This window comes from Protopterus annectens, chromosome 11.part0 (genome assembly GCF_019279795.1).
Source record: "Protopterus annectens isolate FY-2018-M chromosome 11.part0, PAN1.0, whole genome shotgun sequence".
Taxonomy (NCBI): Eukaryota; Metazoa; Chordata; order Ceratodontiformes; family Protopteridae; genus Protopterus; species Protopterus annectens.
This window is the reverse complement of record NC_056745.1, coordinates 454,674,103-454,698,282: the sequence shown is the minus strand read 5'-3', so window position 1 is coordinate 454,698,282 and position 24,180 is coordinate 454,674,103. Positions and strand designations below refer to the sequence as shown.

Here is a 24,180-nt window from a genome sequence, read left to right as displayed (position 1 = left end):
TAAAGAAAGCCATCTGGGCAGTTGTATTCAAGCTTGCACCCAGGAATGTAATTTTTGAGGGTACCAGTTGTGATTTCTTTTCATTTATGGTGTACCCTAGACAAGTTAGAACCCTTTTTACAAATGCCAGATGTTTTAGAAGAGTGGCCTGGTTTTCTGACAGTCGCCCAGGTATGGATATATTTGAATATTTTTTTGCCTGCAAAATGCAATTACTGGTGCCAGGCACTTGGAGAATACCCTGGGCGCAGAAAAAAAGCCAAAGGGCAGTGCAGAGAACTGATAATGCAAGTAGCCTACTTTGAAACGTAGGCATCTTCTGCAAGATTCCCTGATTTGGATATGCAGGTAAGCCTCTTTTAAATCTAGAGTTGCCAACCAGGCATCCTTGCCTAGCATAGGAAGTAACTGGTGAAGGAGTCAGCATCTTGAATTTTGGAATGTCCAGAAAGGTGTTTAGAGTGGACAGGTCCAGAATTGGATGCCATGATTTGTCTTTTCTGGGTAACAGGAAAGGTCTGGAATAGAAACCTTGACACTTTTCCTCTTCTGGTACTAGTTGAACAGCCCCCATGTTTAGGAGGGAAAGTACTTGTTTCTGAGCCTCTGCCCACTGATTTGGGGGCAGGTCTGGCCACCCGTTTGGAGTTGGCAATGTGTGGAAATGAAATCTGTATCCCTGGGACACTACTTAAAACCCTATTTGTCCTGGGTTATAAGTTGTCAGTTTTTTGCATGAAGAGCCAGTTTTTCCCCTAAAGGGGCGGCTGAGAGTTAAGTGCTTGGTAATTTTAAAGGAAAGTCATTGAGACAGTTTACCATAGGGGGGTGTCTTGTTATTTCCAGATTTGGAAGTGGAAGCACCCCATTGCTTAAGTTCTGAGAGTCCCTTGGGACTGAAACCTGGTGCTTTTGCAGTGTCTGGGTTTGGCTTGAGTGGCTCTGAAAGGAACTGGAAAGGACCAGTTCTTAGTAGGCCAGTGCCTACAAAATCTAGGAGGTTGTACTTGTAAGAAATCTTTCACAGTTTGCATATATTTAGCTTTATCTTCCATCTGTTTTAGAACTTCTTCAGCCTTATTGCCAGACGGTCCTGATGCAAAGGAGCATCCAACAGTTTTGCTTTAACATGATCAGGCAGAGATTGCTCCTTAAGCCAAGCATGCCTTCTAAGCACAGACCCAGTAACAGCAGCCCTGCAAGAGGCCTCTAAAGAATCAAAACCACATTGCAAAGTACGTTTTCCAACTTGTTCAGCTGAATGTAACAAATCCTGTAAATCTTTATTTTCCACACAGTCAGAAATCAACATTTTCTGTTTAAGCAGTCCCATGATATGCTGTTGATATTTTAGCATATGGAATTGACAGTTTAAAGCCCTGATTGCCAAGGTTGCAGAAGTATAAACCTTTTACCCCATCTATCCAGCGCCCTGGAGTCTCTATCAGAAGGGGTAGGATTTTTAGCAGTAGAAGCCTTATTGCCCTTGGGCCCCTGAAAAATAGTTTATGGGTCCACAACAAGATTTTTGAAAAGGAATTTGTGGGACTCAGAAACCCTGTAGTATCTGTCCGGTTTACTAGGGGCCAGAGGCAGGGAATCAGGGGCCATACTGGATTCCGAAAACACATCAACAATGTATAGTACATGAAGTATAGCCAAAGGCCTATGCTGAGGAAGAAGGAAATCCCTAAGCCTCTTTTTGGATTCAGAAAATTCCTAACTTTCCCAGTGGAAATGCTCCCTTAAAGTATGTAAAGTTTCTCCAAAAGAAAAATCCTCAGGGGGAGAAGCAGAGGGAATGGAATCCTCTGTATCAGAATCCTCATAAGTAGGCATGGACAAATCCAGGTCATTAGAAGAGTCAGAAGAAACAGAGTCTTGTTCAGAAGATTCATAGTCAAGTTCAGCCCTAGGCCTCTTAGAAGGGGGGGGGGGTTGACTACCCCTAATTAGAGTAATTAAATCTTCAGCCATTTTGATCATTTGTGTTTTAGGCATAGAGGCCTAAACATGTGGCCTGGGCATCGGTTTTTTAGTCATAGATCGAGATTTAGGCCTTAGGATTGAAGGTGGAGTTGGTTTAATATGCAAGTCTGTAGGCCTGAATACACCTTCAGAAGCCAGTGCCTGCATAGCGGCTCCGGACCCATCCAAAGTACAGACATCCGCGAATTCCATAGGTGAAGCATCTCGCAGCATACCGGACTCCGAATGGGTCTCAGTAGAGGCCTGCGAATCAGAAGTAGCGGGTATCAGGGGCTACGAAAGCGCCTCACTGAGTACCAGCGAACAGGCGACTGGCTTAGGAGAAGCGTCGTCGGCAGTTTTGGACCTCAATGGCCTGTCTTTTTCTTTGCGTTTTTTCGATATTCCAGTAGTTGGATGGCTAACCGACATCATTTCTGGATAATTTAACCAAGAACCGAAATATTTAGAAGCAAAACTGTACCGACGACGGATAGTGCGCTGATTAAATAAAGCACAAAACCAACAGCAAGATATGTCATGGTCAGGGCTTAGGCAAGGAATACAGTACAAATGAAAATCTTTATGAGATATTTGCTTTTCACAAGTAATGCAATTATTAACTTTTACTGACATCGGTAAGGAGCAATAAAAAGTTTCCCCAATGGGGTACTTAGCTTTTAGTTTAAGACTTCGGTTCTGAAACTCGAAAACAAAAATTTCAGGAGTCGGCCGACCGGCAGTTCCAAACTGCTTCTGCTTCATGCACCGCACAGCAAGAAAGACTGATGTAATGGTGTCGGCTGCATGTTTTATACCCCTGACGACCTGACGTCATGGAAGAAGGGACAGCGACCGACACAGGACCCAAGACTTTGTTAATCAGGCCAACTGAGGGCAACCTGCCAGCAGATTACCCAAATGTAATGACTGCAACAGTGAAACACGAAGAACATCTGCCTGTTACTACAAAATACCATATACTTCCCAGCCATGGAAATATGATCACAACCGCAAATTTAATATTGCTGACTCACTTTACTCCATTGTCTTCAAACTATGGAACTCCCTACAACTACACTTACAGCAAACAAACTAAGTTTTCAAAAATTAACTTTACACAATACGTAAACTCCTGACTATAGTCCTGCACAACCCCAAGCTAACACCTTAAAATGTAAACACCAAATACTATTTAACTTACTATCTCACTGTATCCCAGTACTACTATATGCAAGTTTCTTACTCCAAATACAAGTCTCTCTTACATCACTTCTCACTCTTGAAAGTTTATCTAAATACTAATCAACTACTATACTGTTCTCTCATTTAACCATATCTGTCTGCAATACTTTCTCTCATAAAAATCAAAGCACCCAATTTTATTACTCACTAATGTAACTCATGCTTATCCAATACATAATGCAAGATTTGCATTATGTTTGTGTAATTTACTGAAAGTTTTTGTTTCATCATGCATCTCTGTACTGCAATTGTTATCCTATGTGACTTTTTACCCATTGTATTAATGCAATGTATTTTTTTTGCCCAGTCGGATTTTCCTTGTCAACAAAAGAAAATAAACACATTATAATAAAATTATAGTTGTGTGACTAAGCTGAAAAAGGAAAAGATATACTTTGGCCTTGAGAAAAATTATCATTTTACAGCTATAAAATGATACAAGCAAAACAAACTCGAAGTCTAAAGCTCTTTTGCCTTTCTACCAATAAGTAGCTGGGGGTTGCATCAGATCAGTACAGTGACATTAAGTGTATTCGCGTGGTTAACTTCACTAAATAAGTGTGTGCATGACGCATTAGATGTTGAGACCAGAAGAAAACAAACATTTAGCAACATTTAACAATTACTGTATATAAACCAAATATATGAAGTATGCACACCTTTCCTCTCCTCTCAACTTGCTAAAAATAAGCCTCCTACTTTTTATACATCGTCATTTTATTAAATTTTCTATGCTATGCAATTCTAATTTGATTTTATAAGAAAAACTGCACAATGGCTATAAGGCTTGTTATACATTAACTGCAACAATATGTGCAATGGAAAACTTAAGAACTGACAATGTATGTACGGACAACACATACCTTCTTGAAAGCATGCAACACTAAAATTGTTTTTCCATTGCTATTTATATTCCTTTAAGAACACTTTTCTCCCCACGACCCCCCTTGTTAATGGGCAACAGCTAATAAGCACTAACCCAGTCAAAGAATTAATGCATACTCACTTCATAACTTCAACATAACCTTTAGCAGCTGCTACATGAAGTGCTGTACCGCCAGATTTTGGATGTCTGGCATCACTTATCTGGCCACTGTTTAGCCATTGTCGTGCATCTCTAAGCATTAACCTTTCTTCTTCTTTGCGAGCTGCTTCGATATCAATTCCTATTAAGAACAACAACGTTCATGATGTATTCAAAACCAAATAATAAAACAAGTACAGTAGACTCCATAAAACAGCATAAATCTCGATATATGGTAGTACATTATATAAAAAGTTTACTTCTGCAACTAAAAGTTAATTGTTCCATTTACAATGAAATAAGTGATCAGTAACATTTCCTCTCATATGGGACACATTTAATTTACAAAGCAGCAGTGTTCAGTGTGGTCTAGACAAACAAAAAGAACATACAAAAAGAATTGATGGAAAAATTAACTTGATGGTCAAGCAGAACAGTACAGTTGTGTAAGAATTTGAAACAGTAGATGTCCTAGTGATCACTGCTGCAGCATAGTGACCACAGACATCCGGCAGGGGGTAACAAAGATTTACATTCCTCCTAGGACACACACAAGTGATGCATGAACTCAGCTGGTATGCATTGGGGTATACAGATGGATATTCACAAGAGTAGATCCACAGACCATCTGCAAGCCAGTGGGCTGAAGACAACTGAGGAGACTGATCAACTAGGAGGGGTGTAGCTTGAAAAGGTAAACCTTCCCCGTTCCCTTGTAATGAAGCAGAGATATGGAGTATAAGAATTTAAAGGTTTAAGTGAGGTAGAGAAGAACAGACGGAGGGTGAGATGGAAAGCTAACAATGATCAGTAGGACATCTACTATTACAGAAAGTTCTTGTACAACTAACACTTACATCCTAAGTGAAATCAGTGTTGCAGCACTCCTGACATATGGGCGATTCTCACAACTGAAAGAGGAGAGAACAGTGGTTGGCTACTGAGTAAAAGAGACGTACAGCAGTCCAGACAGAACTGCCCGAGTAAAGGCTGCCCTGGACCTAGAGAAAGCATCAATTTTGCAGAGTTCTAAGGTAGACTTGGAGTCTATTCCTTTGTGAAATGTCTCTGAGGAAGCCACTGCCTAGTAGAATGTGCTTTAAGGCAGGAAGGCAAGGTTTTAGCATAATGCGAGCAGCAGAAAGAGAGAGCCTTAGAAATCCAAATTGCGATAGTTTGTTTGGAGACTGGTTGGCCCAGCTTAGGGCTCATGAATGATACAAACAGCTGGTCAGTCTTTCTGAAGCATTTACTTCTGTCCAGATAAAATTTCAGTTGCCTGCGAATGTTGTGAGTAAGATCCTTTCCCCCTGTTGTGTGCACTGGGAAAGAAAGTGGGAAGATGAATAGCCTGACTGAGGGACAACTTGTTCACTACCTTCTGCATGAAGGATGTATTAACCTTGACAATCACCCTGTCCTTATGAAAAATAAAAGGGGGAATGGCCAAGAGAACCAAGAGAAGGATAGTTTTCCAAGTACAGAATTTTAGAGAAGCCAAAGCTGCTGGTTTAAAAGGAGGCAGTGCGAGCTATTCCAGCACAAAATTAAGATCCCAAGGGAAAAGATGGGCTTCCCCCGGTGGCTAAAGATGCAGGACTACCCTTAGGAAAAGTTTGACTTCCTTCCTAGCCATAAGTAGGGGGGGGGGTGCAAAGAGGGAGACAGGCTTTGACAGGTGAGCTTTTACAGAACAGTGGGCAAAACCTGACCAAAGCAGTCCACAGAGACACTGCTGCATGGCAGAAACCTGTGATAATAGTAGGTCATGACTAAATTTGTGGTACCAATGGGAAAATCTTTACCATTTAGCTGTGTAAGATTTTCTAGTACTGGGTCTCCTGGCCTCTTGTAGGACTTCAACAATCTCCTCAGAATAGACATGTCTTTTAGGAATTAAAATCCTATCATCCACAGAGTCAAGTTGAGAGATGAAAGATTTGGATGGAGTAGCAATCTTTTTTGCTGAGTTATCAGGTCCGGCTAAAGAGGAATTCTCCTGAAATTTCACTTTGTCAGATTAAATACCAAGGGGAAAGGCTGCCTTGGCTAAAACGGTGCCAGTAAAAGGAGTTGGGGTGCTTCCTTTTGTGCCTTGGAGAGAGATTTTGGAAGATGATGCTGAAGAGGAAAAGCAAAGAAAACACTTCCCTACACACTGGAAAAGGCATCTGTCCTCCAGGCTGTGGGACAAGCATCCCTGGTGCAGAAGGAGGGGGGCTTATGTTTGGTTTGTTTATCATGTAAATAGGTATATCTGTGAAATGCTCCACTGAAAGGTGATAGTCTGGAAAACCTCTCTGCTCAAAGTCCATTCCTGACGGTCCTCCAGGGAGCAGTTTAGGGTGTCTGCTACCACATTATCCTGAGAAGGGATGTATGTGGCTGTTAGCGTGATGTTCATTTGGTCTATCCTATTTCTATGCCTCCTGTGCTAACCTGCACAGTTGACAAGACTTGGTGCCTCTCCGTTTGCTTGTGTAGCACATGACTGTGGTGTTGTCTGTGAACATTAGGAGTGGGCTGAGTTTTCAGAGATGGACAAAGATCTGAAGAGCTTGCAGAACAGCCCTCATTTCCTGCAAAATGATATGTTCTTTTGGGAAATGGGGTTCCGACTTCCCCTGCACAGTGTGATCATGCACATGCCCCCTCCCCTCCATGCCTCGGCTAAGGCATCTGTATGAACCCGTTGAACGGGAGGTGGTGGTGAGAATGGCATTCTTTGGTTGAGGATGACAGTACAGTTGTGTACACTTACCATAAATGTAGATGTTCAAATGTATTCACTGTTGCAGTCATCACACTTGGGTTGTCTGGCTGCAGGTAGCCCTCAGTGGGCCCAAATACCAGAGACTTAGTATTTCTGCGTCGGTTGCTGTCGCTCCAGGACTTACTCAGATCAGGGTATAAAAACAGGCAGCCGACGCCATTACATCAGTTTTTCTTGCCTCAAATGTCATGAGCCCCCCAAATAGGGAGCTAGGTTATGGTGGAGAAAACACCACCAGTAAAAAGTAAACAATATCCCTGAAAGGGGTGAGTAATAGGGAGAGAGAGAGAGAGATACAAGGGGGCTGGAGGGAGGGAAACCAGGACTGCAACAGTGAATACACTCTATCTACATTTATGGCAAGTGTTCACAACTGTACTATGTTCTTAATGTTTCGCTGTTGTAGTCATCACACTTGGGTAGATTCCCAAAGTTGAAGGGTGGAGGCGGTCAAGAAGAGCTGGAGCTGGCTAGTATGCCTTGCAGGACTGTTGTAGCAAAACCCGCCCTGGATTTGGAAAAGATAGGCAGGTAGTAATGTTTGGTGAAGGTGTGTACAGAACTCCATGTAGCAGCTTCCAGGATGTCCCTGGCAGGAACTCCCCTGAGGAATGCTGCAGAGGTAGAAGTTGCCCTAGTGGAATGTGTTCTGCCACCCTGTGGGGGTTGGTTTCCCATGGTGCTTGTAGCAGAAATGGATGCAGTGTGCTATCCATTTGGAAATAGTTTGTTTTGAAATGGCCTTGCCCTCTGCCCCTTGTGCAAAGCTGACTAGTAACTGGTCAGATTTCAGAAAGGGCTTAGCCCTATCAAGGTAGAATGTGAGCTGTCTGTGCACGTCCAAAGAGTGCAGGATCTTTCCTCTTTATTTTGAGGATTAGGGAAGAAGGTTGGCAAATGGATAGATTGACTGAGAGCCACACTGGATATCACTTTAGGCATAAAGGAAGGGTTAGTCCTGAGGGAAACCCTGTCAGCATGGAAAATAATGAAGGGTTCTACAGCCATGAGTACTTGCAACTCAGACAATCTTCTAGCTGAAGTGACGGCCAGAAGCAAGGCTGTTTTTCAAGAGAGGAATTTTAACTCTGCTGATGCTGCAGGCTCAAAGGGGGAAGCGTGAGCTTTCCAGTACAAAGTTAAGGTCCCAAGCAGGGGTGGCTGCCCTCCTTGGCGGCCTTAAGTTGTTTGTCCCTCTCAGGAACTGTCTGATAAGATGGTGAGAGAAGAGAGGTGGCTCAATGTTGTAATGAGCTGAAATGGCAGAGGCATGGATCTTAATGGAGAAGGATATGCCTCTGTGGAGTAGATCTGCTAAGTAATCCAGGAGTAGAGGCAGGGAGGGCAGGTGTGTGTCCTCTCCTTTAGATTGAATCCAGAAGCAGTACCTTTTCCACTTATCAGCATAGGATTTCCTCATACTGGGTCTTCTAGCTTCAAGAATGATGTCCAGCACCTGCTTCCTTAGGCTGGTTACTGGGGGAGAATTCCCAGAATAAGCCAGGCTGCAAGATTTAGGGTTTGCAGTTGCTGATGCAAGATCTGTGCCCCCTGCTGAGAGAGCAGGGTTGGGATCTGTTGTAGATACCAGGGTGGCACCGGTGACAGGCTGCACAGGAGCGGGTACCAGTGCTGGAGTGGCCAGTCTGGGGCAATCAGAATTCTCCTTGGTCTGCCCATTCTTATCTTGAGCAATACCTCTTGAGAGAAGGGCCAGAGGGGGAAAGGCAAAAGACTGAGAGATTTACCCACTGGAAGGATAGCGCATCCACTTTCCAGGCCCTGCTGTGAGGAGTCCTGGTGCAGAATTTGCTGAGTTGGTGATTGCAGGGGGAGGCAAATAAATCCACCCCTGGGGTCCCCCATTTCTGAATCAAAAGGTTGAAGGTGCTAGGTTCCAACTGCCACTATTGTGGGTCTAGGAGATTTCTGCTTAAGAAGTCTGCCAGTGAGTTTTGTTTGCCTGGCAGGAATTGATCTTCCAGATGGACCTGCATGTCCAAGGCAGTGTTCCACAGGGCCATGGCTAGTATGCAGAGTGGGTCCCCCCATTGCTTGTTGATGTACCACATAACTGTGGTGTTATCTGTTTTTATTAGCAGGTGTCCTGGTGAGAGTAGGGATCTGAAAGCTGTCAGAGCGTGCTGCACTGCTAGCATCTCTTTTTGGTTGATGTGCAGATGAATCTGACTTGGGCTCCAGCGGCCCTGAATGCACTTACCGTCCATGTGTGTCCCCCAAGCATTTTCTGATGCATCTGTGGTTAGGGTCTGGGAGGCAAGGGGTTGAGTAAAGGGCAGTCCTTTGCTGTGGTTGCATGTTGCTGCACACCAAAAAACTCTGTCCTTAAATACGGTATGATAGGAATGACTGTTTCCAGGTCCTGAGAATGTTGGCACCAAAGACTAAGTACCATTGAAGTTTCCTCATATGCAGTCTGGCATATGGAATTAGTAGGATGCATGAGGCCATGAACCCTAGGGCCTTCAGGATTCTCCTTGCAGATAGCTGGGTTCTGGTGGCCATTTGAATAAAATAGTCTGTCAGATGGGCTTGTTTTTCTGGAGTGAAGAATGCCATCTGGTATGCTGTGTCCAAGCTTGCTCCCAGGAATCCAATTTTTTGACTGGGGACAAATTTTGATTTATTTTCATCGATGGTGTACCCCAGGGAGGTTAGAAGGCTTTTTACAAATGTCATGTGCTGCAACAGCATTTCCTGACTGTCTGCCTGAACTACAGGTAAATTTGGATATTTCTCTGTCTGCAGTAAGCAAATGGCTGGAGCCAGGCATTTTGTGAATACTCTGGAAGCAATGGATAAGCCAAAGGGAAGTGCAGAAAACTTATAATGCATAGATCCTGCCCTGAAGCCCTTACAGGGATGTGCAAACAGGTTTCTTTTAAGTCTAGGGTGACTAACCAGGCTTCCTTGGCTAGCATAGGTAGAAGCTGCTGCAGGGTGAGCATTTTGAATTTTGGTACCACCAGGAAGGTGTTGAGAATAGACAGATCTAGGATTGGGAGCCAAGTGCCCTCTTTTCTGGGTACCAGGAAGACTCTGGAATAGAATCCTTGGCCTGTCTGTTCTGCAGGAACAGGCTGAATTGCCTTTATAGGGAGCAGGGATTGAACTTGATTTTGTGCCTCTGCCCATTGGTTTGGAGGAAGGTCTGGGAACCCGTTTGGGGTTGGCAGTGAGTGGAAGTAAAATTTGTACCGCTTGGATACAATGTTGAAGACCCATCGGTCTTTAGTGATGGAAGTCCATTTTTTTGCATGAAGGGCAAGTTTTCCTACTAGAGGCACAGGTAATTGGGCAGAGGTGGGGAGTGGAGATGAGAAGTCACTGGGAATTCTTTCCGTAAGGGGGTGGCTTAGCACTCCCTGCTTAGGTCTCTACATACCCTAAGACTGCAGTCTGGGTGGTCTGTTACCCCAGGTCTGGTTTGAGATGGCCTTGGGGGGCTGGAAAGGACCAAAGTTTCAAGGGGCAATGCCTACTGAATCTAGGAGGCAGTACTTGCAAGAATTCTTTAACTGTCAGCATAGATTTAGCTTTTTCTTCCATCTTTTTAAGAACCTCTTCTGCTTTGGTGCCAAACAGACTGTCCTTGTGGAAAGCAGCATCTAATAACTTTGATTTGACATGGTCTGGCAAGGTCTGTTCCTTAAGCCAAGCATGCCTTCTCAGTAGAGAACCAGTAACTGCTGCCCTGCAAGATGCTTCTAGGGCGTCAAAACCACACTGCAATGTATGCTTGCTGACTTGGCTTGTAGAATGCATAAGCTCTTGCAATTCTTTGTTTTCTGCACAGTCTGTAAAGGTAGCTATTTTTTTGCTTAATAAGTTCCATAATATGTTGTTGTTACTTCAGCATGCGAAACTGACATTTTAGAGCCCTAATGGCAAGAGTTGCAGAGGTATATACTTTCTTACCCCATCTGTCCAAAGCTCTGGGATCCCTGCCCGAAGGGGTGGGATTCCTAGCTGTAGTAGCTTTGATACCTTTAGGCCCCTGGGAAATGATCTCTGGATCAGCAGTAGGAATTTCGAAAAGGAATTTGTGAGAATCAGGTACTCTGTTGTACCTGTTTGGTTTCCTAGGAGAAGGGGGTAAAGTATCAGGGGTAAGGCTGGATTCCATAAAGACATCAACAACTTCCACGACTGGGGGTATTGTTAAAGGCCTATGTTGTGGCAAATCTACAAATTCTCCGAGTCTCTTTTTGGACTGAGGATAGTCTTGGCATTCCCAATGGAAATACTCTCAAGATATGTAAGGTTTCACCAAAAGAAAAATCCTCTGGAGGAGAGGCAGAGGGAATGGATCCCTCTGCATCAGAATCCTCATAAGCAGATAAGGGCATGTCTTCATAATCAGATACCTTAGAGTCGGACTCTGTCTGTTGAAGCTGCAGGGGACTGGTATCTCTCTTAGCAAGGGAAGGCTGGGTTCCCTTAAATCAGCATAATAAGGTCTTCTGCCATTTTAAGCATTTGATGTTGTGGCAAGGAAGCAGGTGCATGCGCTTTGGTCGGTTTTCTAGGCGTAGAGTGTACTCTTGGCCTTAGAAGCTCAGTAGTTTTAGACAGAACTGAAGACGCGAAAGAGGTCGTCTGTGTCGAACATCGGTAGTGTGAAGAACTTCCTCAGAAGCCGGTGCCTGCTCAGCGGCTCTGGACCTATCCAAGGTAGAGACATCCACAGATTCCATAGTTGAGCAGCATACCAGACTCCAAACGGGTCTCAGTAGAGGCCTGCGGATCCATAGAAGCAGGCATCAGGGGCTTCAAAGTGCCTCACTGAGTACCGGCGAACTGGCAACTAGCTTAAAGGAAGTGTCGTCAGCAGTTTTGGACCTGTGCGGTCTGTCCCTGTTTTTATCCTTATGTTTTTTCCGAAGATTGGTAGTCGGATGGCTTACCAAAGCCATTTCGGAAAACAGAGATTAAGAATGAAAGTATTTAGCGACAATAAGGACCAGACGACAAATGGTTTGGGCGTTGAACAAGGCACAAAACGGACAGCGAGGTACGTTGTGGTCTGGGCCTAAACAGGTGACTCGGTAAGAATGAAAATCTCGGTGTGGTATTTGCTTTCCACAGGCAAGACAATTGTTAACTTTTTCTGACATCGGTTAGAGCAAGAAAAAAGGATCCCCAATGGGATACTTAGCTTTAGAAGACTTCAGGATGATTTAATTCGTAAACGAAAAACTCAGGTAGTGGCCAACCGGCACTCGTGCGAACTGCTTCTGCTTTGGGCTCCTCAGCAAGAAAGCCTGATGTAATGGCGTCAGCTGCCTGTTTTTATTCCTCTGACAACCTGACATAATTCCTGGAGTGACAGCAACCAATGCAGAAAGTACAGTTGTGTACACTTACCATAAATGTAGATGTTCAAGTGTATTCACTGTTGCAGTCATCACTTTTGGGTTATCTGCTTGCAGTAACCCTCAGTTGGCCTGATTAATAAAGTCTTGGGTCCTGCATCGGTTGCTGTCCCTTCTTCCATGACTTCAGGTCATCAGGGGTATAAAACATGCAGCCGACGCCGTTACATCAGTTTTTCTTGCCCCAGATGTCAGGTGCCCCCATTAATGGGAAGCAACTAAATCTATAAATATACAAGGTTAAACCTCCAAAAAAAAAAGCAAATGCACCAAAAAGCTTTTGAAGACAGCAAAGGAAAGTAGAGGTATATCCAAAAAAGGAAGGGGGCTGGAGGGAAGGTAACCAGGACTGCAACTGTGAATACACTCGAACATCTACATTTATGGTAAGTGTACACAACTGTACCATGTTCTTCGTGTTTCACTGTTGCAGTCATCACTTTTGGGTAGATTCCCAAAGCTAAGTATGGGAGGAGGAATTTAAATTGAATTAGGACCAGCTAAAAGGCCCTGCTAGACTGCAGTGGCAAAGCCAGCTCTGGATTTAGAGAAAATTGGCAGATGGTAATGCTTGGTGAAAATAAGTACAGAACTCCAGGTAGCCGCTTCTAGGATGTCCCTGGTAGGGATGCCCCTGAGAAAAGCTGTAGAGGTAGATGCAGCCCTGGTAGAGTGGGGTCTGATCCCCTGTGGGAAAGGTTTTCCATGGTGTTTGTAGCAGAAATGAATGCAATGGCCTATCCATTTGGAAATGGTTTGCTTTGAAATAGCCTTCCCCTCTGCCCCTGCAGCAAATGCCACCAGCAGTTGATCAGATTTCCTTTGAGGTTTAGTTCTGTCAAAGTAAAATCTAAGTTGTCTGTGTACATCTAAGGAGTGCAGAATCCATTGCCCTTTGCTCTGTGGATTAGGAAAGAAGGTTGGCAAATGTATGCACTGATTAAGAGCCACACTAGATACCACCTTGGGCATGAAGGAGGGATTGGTCCTGAGGGACACCCTGTCCGCAGGAAAGATGATGAAAGGCTCCACTGCCATGAGGGCCTGTAATTCAGATACCTTTCTTGCTGAAGTGATTGCTAAAAGGAAAGCTGCTTTCCAAGAAAGGAATTTTAAGTCCGCAATAGAAGTTGGCTCGAAAGGAGGAAGGGTGAGCTTTTCCAAAACAAAGTTAAGATCCCAGGCTGAAGTAGGAGCTCTCCTGTGTGGTCATGGATTTTTGGCCCCTCTGAGCAACTGCTTAAGCAGTGGATGAGAGAAGATGGGTGGTTCTGTGTTATAATGAACTGAGATGGCTGAGGCGTGGATTTTGATGGAGGAGAAAGACAGGCCCTTATGAAGCATCTCAGTTAAGTATTGTAAAATCTGAGGTAAATTGGGCACTGTTGTGCTCATCCCTCGAGATTGGTTCCAGGTACAGAATCTTTTCCATTTTTCAACGCAAGACTGGTACTAGGCCTCCTTGCCTCTAAAATGATATCCATCACTGGTTTACTGAGAGATGGTAAAGGATAAATTATGTAATTAGTCAGGCTGCTAGATTCAGTGTTTGAAGTTGAGGGTGCAGAATTTGGTTCTCCTGCAGAGACAATACGAAGGGCAATACGAATACTTGATATGAAGGGCGGCACAGTGGTGCAGCGGTTAACGTTGTCGCCTCACAGCAAGAGGTTCTCTGGTTCGATTCTCGGTTGGGGAGCCTTCTGTGTGGAGTTTGCATGTTCTCCCTGTGTTCGCATGGGTTTCCTCCGGGTACTCCGGTTTCCTCCCACATTCCAAAGACATGCATCTGGAGCATTTCTCCCCGGGCTTCCGCTGAAAACAGGCTCTGTGGAACCTAGTCGGACATTCCCAGTCAACAAATGTTAAATAAAAAATAAATAAAAATAAATAAATAAAAAGAGTAGGAGTCTGAGGCAGGTGCCATGGGGCCCACAATGACAGACTGCGCAAGAGGGGGTACCAGTGTTGGCGTGGCCAGACTGGTGCAATCAAAATAGTTCTTGGTTTGTCGTTTGATTTTCAGTAGTACTTTGGAGAGCAGAAGCAGAGGAGGAAAGGCATAAACTGATGGGTTTTTCCAGCTGAAGGACAGAGCATCCACTTTCCAAGCTTGTGGGGAGTCCTTGTGCAGAATTTGTCCAACTGATAGTTTTGGGGGGAGGCAAACAGGTCTACATCTGGGCTCCCCCATTTGCTTGTCAACATGCTGAAAATCCTTGGTTCCAGTTTCCACTCGTGTGGGTCCCATGAGGTTTCTGCTTAGTTCATCTGCCAGTGTATTTAGTTTTCCTGGCAGGAAGTGAGCTTGTAAATGTACTTGACATCTCAGGGCTGTGTTCCACAATGCCATGGCTAGTCTGCAGAGGGGGTAAGAATGTGCACCCCCCTGCTTGCTCATGTACCACATAATAGTGGTGTTGTCCGTCTTTATCATTAATTGTCCTGGAAGAATGTGGTCCTTGAAGGCCGTGAGAGCATACTGTATAGCTAACATTTCTTTTTGATTGATATGCAGGTGCATTTGACTTTGGTTCCATTTGCCCTGAATGCACTTCCCTGCCAGGTGGGCCCCCCATGCATAGTCTTATGCATCTGTTAAGGTTTGGGTGGCGGGGGGGGGGGGGGAGTGTGAATGGTAGTCCCTGTTTTGGTGGCAGGCCTCTGCCCACCAAAGGAACTCTAGGCGTAGGCAAGCTATGATAGGAATCATTGCTTCTAGATCCTGTGAATGATGACACCTTAGGCTTTTGAGGTACCATTGCAGTTTCCTCATATGCAGCCTTGCATATAGAATGAGAAGAATGCAGGAGGCCATGAACCCCAAAGGCTTGCAGATAACTGGGTTTTTGTGGCCACTTGTTTGAAGAAGGTTGTCAAATGAACCAGTTTCTCTGGCGTGAGGAAAGCCATCTGGGAAATTGTATTCAAGCTTGCTCCCAGGAATATAATTTGTTGACAGGGTACCAGGTGTGATTTCTCTTCGTTTATGGTGTATCCCAGACAGGTCAGTACCCTTTGAACAAAGGCCAGATGATTCAAAAGTATGTCCTGGCTTTCTGCCTGAATTAGACAATCGTCCAGATATGGGTATATTTGAATATTTCTTTGCCTGCAGAATGCAATGACTGGAAGCTAGGCACTTTCTGAATACCCTGGGCGCAGTGGATAAGCCAAAGGGCAGGGCAGAGAACTGATAGTGCATGTAGCCTGCTTTGAAGCATAGGTATCTTCTGCCAGACTCCCCGATAGGGATGTGCAGATATGCTTCTTTTAAGTCTACTGTTGCCAACCATGCATCTTTGCCTAGCATAAGAAGCAGCTGGTGAAGAGTCAGCATCTTGAATTTTAGAATCACCAGAAAGGTGTTTAGAGTATAAAGGTCCAGGATAGGACGCCATGTACTGCCTTTACTGGATACCAGGAAAAGTCTCGAATAGAACCCTTGTCCCTTTTCCTCTTCTGGTACCAACTGAATAGTCCCCATGCTTAAGAGAGAGAGAGTACTTGATTTTGGGCCTCTGCCCACTGATTTGGGGGTAGATCTGGCTACCCGCTTGGTGTTGGTAAGGTGTGGAAGTGAAATCCGTATCCTTGGGACACTATTTAAAACCCATTTGTCCTGGGTAATGAGTTCCCAGTTTTTGGCCTGCAGACCAATCTTTCCGCCTAAAGGCGCATTCAGTTGGGAAGTGCCTGGAAGTTTTAGAAGCAAGTCACTGAGACTGTTTTTCCATAGGGGGAGTCTTACTACTCCCTGATTTGGGTGCGGAAACCCCCCACTGCTTAGTCTTCTTGTGTGTCCCCTGGGACTGAAACCTGGGGTTTCTGCTACGTCTGGGTTTGGCTTGAGAAGACCTTGAAGAGGCTGGAAAGGACCAATTCGTAGAGGGCCAGTGCCTACTAAATCTAGGAGGCTGAAATTGTAAGAAATCTTTAACTGTTTGCATAGACTTAGCTTTATCTTCCATCTTTTTAAGAACTTGCTCAGCCTTGTTGCCAAACAGGCAGTCCTGACTTAAGGGAGCATCCAACAATTTAGCTTTAACATGATCAAGTAAAGATTGCTCCTTAAGCCAAGCATGCCTTCTGAGCACAGAACCAGTAACAGCAGCCCTGCAAGAGGCTTCTAAAGAATCACATCCACATTGCAAAGTATGTTTTCCAACCTGTTGAGCAGAATGCATTAAATCCTGTAATTCTTTATTTTCCGCACAGTCAGGAATCAACATAATTTTCTGTTTAAGCAATCCAGTAACATGTTGTTGATACTTTAACTTATGAAACTGGCAGTTTAAAGCCCTAATGGCCAAGGCTGCAGAAATGTAAACCTTCTTACCCCATCTAGCCAGCGCCCTGGAGTCACTATCAGAAGGGGTAGAATTTTTAGCAATAGAAGCCTTAATGCCCTTGGGCCCCTGTGAAATAGTCTCTGGATCCGCAATACGATTTTTAAAAAGGAACTTGTGTGACTCTGGGACCCTGTAGTATCTGTCAGGTTTTCTGGGAACAGGAGGCAAGGAATCAGGGGCCACACTAGATTCCGAAAAAGCATCAACAATGTCTAGTACAGGAGCAATAGCTAAAGGTCTATGCTGAGGCAGGAGTACGAAATTTAAGCCTCTTTTAAAATCAGAAAAATCCTGGCTTTCCCAGTGGAAATGCTCCCTTAAAGTATGTAAGGTTTCACCAAAAGAAAAATCCTCTGGAGGGGAAGCAGAAGGAATAGAGTCCTCTGCATCAGAATCCTCATAAGTAGATAATGGCAAATCCAGACCATCAGAAAAATCAGAATCCTGGTCAGAAGATTCATAAACAACTTCAGTCCTGGGTCTCTTAGAAGGGGGGGCTGGTTTCCCCTGATTAGAGTTATAAGATCTTCAGCCATTCTTATCATTTGTTTTTTTAGGCATAGAGGCCTGAGCATGCAGCCTGGGCATCATTTTTTTAGGCATGGATCAAGATTTAGGCCTAAAAGAAGAAGGAAGCATCGGTTTAATATGCAAGTCCGTAGGCCTGAATACACCCTCAGAAGCCGGTGCCTGCACAGCGGCTCCGGACCCATCCAAGGTAGAGACATCCGCAGGTTCCATAGTTGAAACATCTCGCAGCATACCGGACTCCGAATGGGTCTCAGTAGAGGCCTGCGAATCAGAAGTAGCGGGTATCAGGGGCTGCAAAAACACCTCACTGAGTACCGGCGAACTGGCGATTGGCTTAGAAGTGTCAGCAGTTTTGGACCTCGGCGGCCTGTCTCTGTCTTTATCCTTGCATTTTTTTGGAATCCTGGTAGTCAAATGGCTAACAGACGACATTTCTGGATAATTAAACTGGGAACCGAAATATTTAGAGGTGAAAATATACAGACGATGGATAGTGCGCTGATTAAATAAAGCACAAAACCGACAGCACGGTACGTCGTGGTCAGGGCCTAGGCAAGGAATACAGTACGAATGAAAATCTTTATGAAGTATTTGCTTACAAGTAATGCAATTATTAACTTTTGCTGACATCAGTAAGGAGCAAGAAAAAGTTTCCCCAACGAGGTACTTAGCTTTAGTTGAAGACTTCGGTTCTGAAACTCGAAAACGAAAATTTCAGGAGTCGGCCGACCGGCACTTGCAAACTGCTTCTGCTTCGGGCACCGCACGGCAAGAAAGACTGATGTAATGGCATCGGCTGCATGTTTTATACCCCTGACATTATGGAAGAAGGGACAGCAACAGATGCAGGACCCAAGACTTTGTTAATCAGGCCGACTAAGGGCTACTGCAAGCAGATAACCCAAAAGTGATGACTGCAATAGTGAAACGCGAAGAACATATACCAAGTCTCTGGTATTTAGGCCGACTGAGGGCTACCTGCAGCCTGATAACCCAAATGTCATGACTGCAACAGTGAAACATTAAGAACATCTGTCCTTTCCACCAAAGTAGCTCCTTTTTGAGACAAGGGAGAAGAGGAAATCAGGGTGTCCAAGGGGGTGACGGTGCTGAGACCACAGACATTTCAAGCAGCATTGAATTTCCCTCCTGTGAAGTCTGGTCAGGGGGAAGCATAGGGATTGGTGGTTGCCATGAATCCTGAAGTCCTTACCATCTCCCTTGCTGAGCAAGGAGTGCAGATAAGAGATTTTGGGAAAAACTGGACAGACTGCCAACTTTCTCGCACGTGGAGGAAAGCATGCATTTCTGTGTGTCTTGTCTACAGCCCAGGAAATCCAGATCCTGTGTTGGGATCATAGGATTTTTTGCAATTTTTAAGCCCAAACCTGTCAGAAGTTGGAGGGTGAAGTGCGGATGCTGACGAATTTCTGGAGAGAGTCTGGAGCAGTAGGTAATCCACGTAAGAGAAAATCTGGATTCTCAGAGTATGAGAGAAAACTAATGTTGGAGCTACACACTTTATGAATACTCTGGCAGCTGTAGAAAGACCAAAAAAGCAGAGCATTAAACTGAAAATGCAAGGAGACAAGAAAAACCTGAGGACTCTCCTGCATGAAAGGTGAAAGGACAAGTGTAAGTGGACGTCCTTCACATCTAGTGACGCTAAAAACTGATGGGAGGATGAAAAGCAGAAGAGTGTAAACAGAGCATTTCGAAAGATAGTACCTTCAAGTAGATGTTTAGAAGAAATAGGTCTAGGATGAGTCCCCCCTGCCCTACTTTCCTTGCAATTAAAAAAATCATGAAGTAAAACCCTTTGCTCATTAAGTCCTTCGCGAGTTGCTCAATGGTACCCTGATTCAAGACATCTTGAACAGATGTTTTAGCATGCCCTTCACAGAAGGAATACTTTCCAAAGACATGGTATAACCTTCCTTGATGATGGTGAGGACCCAGTTGTCTGTGGTAACAGCTTCCCACCTTGCCAATGGAAAACAACACTCACTGGGGAATATTAGTAATGGGACTGACGGCAGGGGATGGGTGCTGTAGAGTTGGTCACAGCCTTTTGCTTCCAAAGGGAGGCCTCCCTTCTGGAGATTCCCAATGTTTTTTTTTTCAGAGTACTTTTTTCCTAGGGGTATTCTTTGTTTCTAAGCTGTGCTAGGATCCCTTCTATTGTAGGGGTAGATTTATATGGGTAGGTTCCTATGGTATCTTGGAACTGAGGAGGGAAGAAACTGTCTGCAAGTCTTTCATGGTCTTACATTGGTCTTGGAGAGTTTTGAACAGGCTGGCAGCCTGAAGACTGAACAGTAAGTCTTTTATCCAAGGGACAGCCTATTTTTTTTTTTTTTGAAATCCTCATGGGATAGACTAACTGCAAAACCTTGCATATCTGTGAATAATAGATTCAGTGGTACCTGCCCAAGAAGCAACATCCACAACATTGCAACTCCACTTAATGCTGTGTATGGCAATTTGAATGGCCTGTGATAGTAAGCTCTGCATTTGATGCCTAGACTCTGCGGTAGGAGGGTCCATTAACTTTAAGGAACTCTGGACAGAGATCAAGTACTTTGTCATTTCAGTCAGGTAGTTAATTGCCTAAAGGAAAGGGTAGCAGTGGTGCAAACTATTTCCCCATCTATCTACAGCCCTACTGTCTTTGTCCACAGGTGGTGGATTAGCACTGGGCAGAAGCTTAGAGGGCTTAGATACAAAGAGACATAATGCATACTGTATAAATATCTTAGGTCATCAGGTACCTTGTAAACCCTGTCTAGTATTTTAGGAGCTGGTGGTTGAGTAGCAGATGCAGAAGAGGTGGATTGAAAGGTGTCCTGAAAAGCCTCAATGACAGGAGGGACTGGAGAAGGGGCAGGGGTACACCTCTCCAAGAGCATCAGAGATCTGCATAGACTGCCATTCAATGTGTTTCATGTTCTGTATTACCTTCCCACTGGAAGCTTCCTCAATAGAGGAATCCCGTAAGAGGGAAGTCTTCTTTGTCAGAAGTCTGCCCTGAAGAATGCAGCTGAGATGAATAGTCCACAGAATGGTCAGAGTCATGGTCATGTTCTTCTTCAGAAGAGGAGCAGAGTAGTTTTTTGAAAAGTAGCCTATGGTTGTGGCAACCGAAAGGAGGAAGGTTTCAAATACCTTTTTAGCTGTGATGTCTGCCTAGATGAGACAGAGAAATTTGAAACCCTATCTGACTGCTATTAGAAAGCATGGGATCTCCAAAGGGGTCTTCATAGTGAGCAACTGAGAAGCAGCCTGAAATACTGCAAGCTCTCGAACTTCAGCTGGTATGTTTGAATAGGAAACACTGGACTGCAGATCCGTTCAAGGCCTCCTTAGTTTTTTTCTTAAATGGCAGAGGGACATCCGAGGAAGCAAAGTCAGCCATCTTGGACTGGGCCAAGCTTTTAACATGCTGATTATCTAGGAAGGTGTTGAGGGTGGAAAGCCTTGGCCTAAGTGTTCTGGGAACAAATGAACGACTGACAGGCTGAGAAAGACACCAGATATTGTTCTGGGTCTAGGCACAAAAGAAATTTTGTATGCAAGTCCTTGTAAGCAATCTGCCTACTGCATTTGCACTTTCGCCTCCTAGCGGACATCTAACAACTTTCAACAAAAACAGTGGAAGTAAAAAGGAAGGCTCCTCAATGGAGCATTTACCCGGATAAATAACTGAAGCAAAGGTACCAACTGGTGAACAGTCTGATGGATGTACAACCTGCGTTCGGGCTGTCAGTGAGATAGTCTTAGGATCCATGCTTGTATGTCTATCTATATACCCCCAACACACACGAAATGAGGTCATGCTGCAGATGTTCTACCTAGAGAAGGTAAAGTTTTGGTAACCCAGCCAGATGTCAGCAATAACGGCCCATATTCATCCCTGGTTTGGCACCTATGTCTCTAATGGACAAAGGCAACCTGTAAATGGTTCATCTCCTAGGCCCCTGCTTACACTTAAAGGGTAGCAGAACTTGTCAGAGTTAGAATGCATGGCTAGGCTTAAAAAGTCCCTTGTGGTCTTTAGCGTAGTAAACACCTACACACCTATAAACCTATATATCAGGAATACTGCAGCAGTGATTTCAATCAGGACATCTACATCTTATCCACAAGGAAAATAAATGGTTTATCTGCTCTGCAAAACAACTCATCTATTCTTCTATGAAGAAGAGTATAAACATCCTAAAATAGGCAGATATTCTGCCTGGCATTAGCTTTTTCACCCTGCACCAAGTCCCAGGACATGCTCAGAGTCCCCCACAACCCTGCACTGGATGAAGTGAGTTATAACAGAATGAACAAATTAATGTATAAATGTAGAATAAATGCAGTTTCCTTTCCAAGCACTCCATTTTAGGATGCAGTCATGTTCCTCTCCCAGACAGACATAACAGTAGAGTTGCACATGCAAACTCAAAAGGGGAACATGGAGCAAAAGGAAACTACTGAGTAATACTGCTAAATTAAGACTTCGGCAAGGGTCTAGAAACTATGGCCCCTTTCACAATATGCACCAGAAATCAAAGCAAACATAGAAGGCTCCCATCATTCATTTATAATTAAAAAAATAATGATAGAATTTGTCTCCAACTAAACTTTGACTTTCTTTGCGTCACAGAAACAAATAAACCAACAGACTTCTACACCCACAAGCCTACTGTGCTTCACGGACAAATACCAACACTGCCCTCCATCCTAGTTTAAAGGGGAAAACATAGCTCCCTATATCCTTATATGCTGTCTCAAAGTATCAGCATATGCAGGAACTAAATGAGGGAAAAAGATTCTGCTGGGGTAGAGGTGTCCGCCACCCCCCAACTATAACCACCACCAAAGGTAGAATGCCTAGAAAATTAAGCCCAATAGACTTGCTTTCAATTCTTTCAAAGTCACTGGCATTAGTCTGGGTAAATTTGGCCTGATCAATACCAATCCCACCAACTTTTATTCAATTCTGAAATATGAGCTGGGAAATTGGCAGTAGGAAAGTGAAACAGTTACTGTACCCTGTGTGTGTACTGATAATACATTGGCTATAGCTTTAAGGAGGGGGTATCACTACAAAGTGTGTGCTGTAATTAACCAGCATTCAGTAGTTTGAGTAGTCCTTCTGATGGAGTAACTTGTCTCTTAGTCACTTTGACTCACTAATGAAAACATTTGTAATGAAACTGTAAACAGTTAACTTTCTGTTCTTCCTCTACTCATGAAGGTAATCTAAGATTGCTGCCCTTCTGATGTCAGTAAGAGAACATGGAGGGAGCATAAACTCCATTCACTCATTTCCACTACTGTGGGGGCATTCATTTTATCAAACCACTTCTTTTAGTGAAAACATTTTTCACAGCCTTATTCCATCTTCAGTGACTTATTTTGCGGAATACAGTGGGACAAGCATCAAAGCCATGGAGGTGGCACAGTATCATGAGATACTACAGTAAACTCTCAGTTAACCAGCACCCATGCGGATTGGTAGATGTCGGATAAGTGTAGTTTCTGGCTGCTTGAGAGATGCTATTAAAAATCGACCTAATAGATACTGTACCCTATACTATACCATAAACACTGTACTGATTTGATTTTAATATTGAAATACAGTAATTAAACGCCTGGCTGGAATAAAATTTTACAGTTATACTTCCTCTAGAAAGTGTGGCACATGGAACGGTTTTCAGTGGCATGCTGAGTAGATTGGAATTGAATGATTTGAATAGCGAGAGAGAGAATGTATGTATGAAAGCAGAAGCAACTGTGTGAGAGATCGGAGAGATGTATGAAAGCTGAAGTGTGTGTGTGTGCGTGTGTGTGTGTGTGTGTGTGTGTGTGAGTGAACGCATGTGTGAAAACAGAAGAGACTGTGTGAGAGAGATTGGAGAGAGAATGCATTCTGATGTACTGGCTCAAGTGTTGACATTTTAGCGGTTTGACTTGTTTGGTTTGATTTCTTCTAAGGTTTGGGAGAGAGGGAATTCATTTGCATCTTCCTTTTTAAAACTCTGAAACTAAGAACATAAGGTATGTTTCTGCGGGGTGAAAAAGTGCAACACATGAAAATATGAATTGTTCATACTATACTGTATTTCTTTGATTTTTTTCTGGTTGCTTGAGAGTTCTGGTTAACAGAGTTTACTGATCCATTTTTCCGGCATGAACGGTTTGTGCTTTTCACTGGCACCAACCACCACCAAGATGTTTACAAGCGTCCGAAATTTTACAGATAATCAAAAAAAAAAACAGCCAAAACTGTACAGTAAGAACAAGATAAAAGCAAGAATAGAAGGAAGCTCACCACCTAAATAACTGTAGGATCAATTAACACAAGAGTGTGGACTCTCACAGCCTAGAAACAAAATTACATTAGTCCATATACACTGCAATCTACTGCAAAAGCATCTTTAACAAAGATCTTATAAAATGATAGGAAGCATAAAGAAACTCTAGCATTATGCATTTCAAAGCTAGTTCAGTTGAAGATGGCATGTATGTATTCATTCATTCATATGCCAAAAACACAAAAGAAACAAATGTCACAAGTTATAAACAAATCATGCAATATATGATGTAGTGAACACGCGTATTTACAAGAGTTGTGAATGCAAGAAGAGGACAACCATTGATGAAATGGGGAAAACATTTCAGAAGAACTCAAACACTGGGGTAGGAGTCTCAGCATCACATCAGAAATGCCATTTTTAAGGATTTTAATATTTTATGTTAAACTACAAAAACTGGGAGAATTGAGTGTGGTAATTATTTTTAATGTTTCTGTGCCAAGTGCCACTACAATGCTCTCCTGACAAGCCAAAAGGGCTACAGATCCATATGTCATGCAATTCCCAGAGATAACACGCAACTAAT

General features: G+C 43.7%; 1 protein-coding gene across 3 annotated transcripts in view; it reads right to left on the bottom strand.

Moving 5' to 3' along the window:
• PPP1R12A (protein phosphatase 1 regulatory subunit 12A) overlaps positions 1-24,180 on the bottom strand; it is a 2,492,399-nt gene that overhangs the window by 2,087,554 nt on the left and 380,665 nt on the right. For all 3 annotated transcript variants that reach the window (XM_044087956.1, XM_044087957.1, XM_044087958.1), the window contains exon 4: positions 4,220-4,379. In XM_044087956.1, the coding sequence (XP_043943891.1) occupies positions 4,220-4,379 (160 nt within the window). The remainder of the gene's footprint in view (positions 1-4,219; positions 4,380-24,180) is intronic.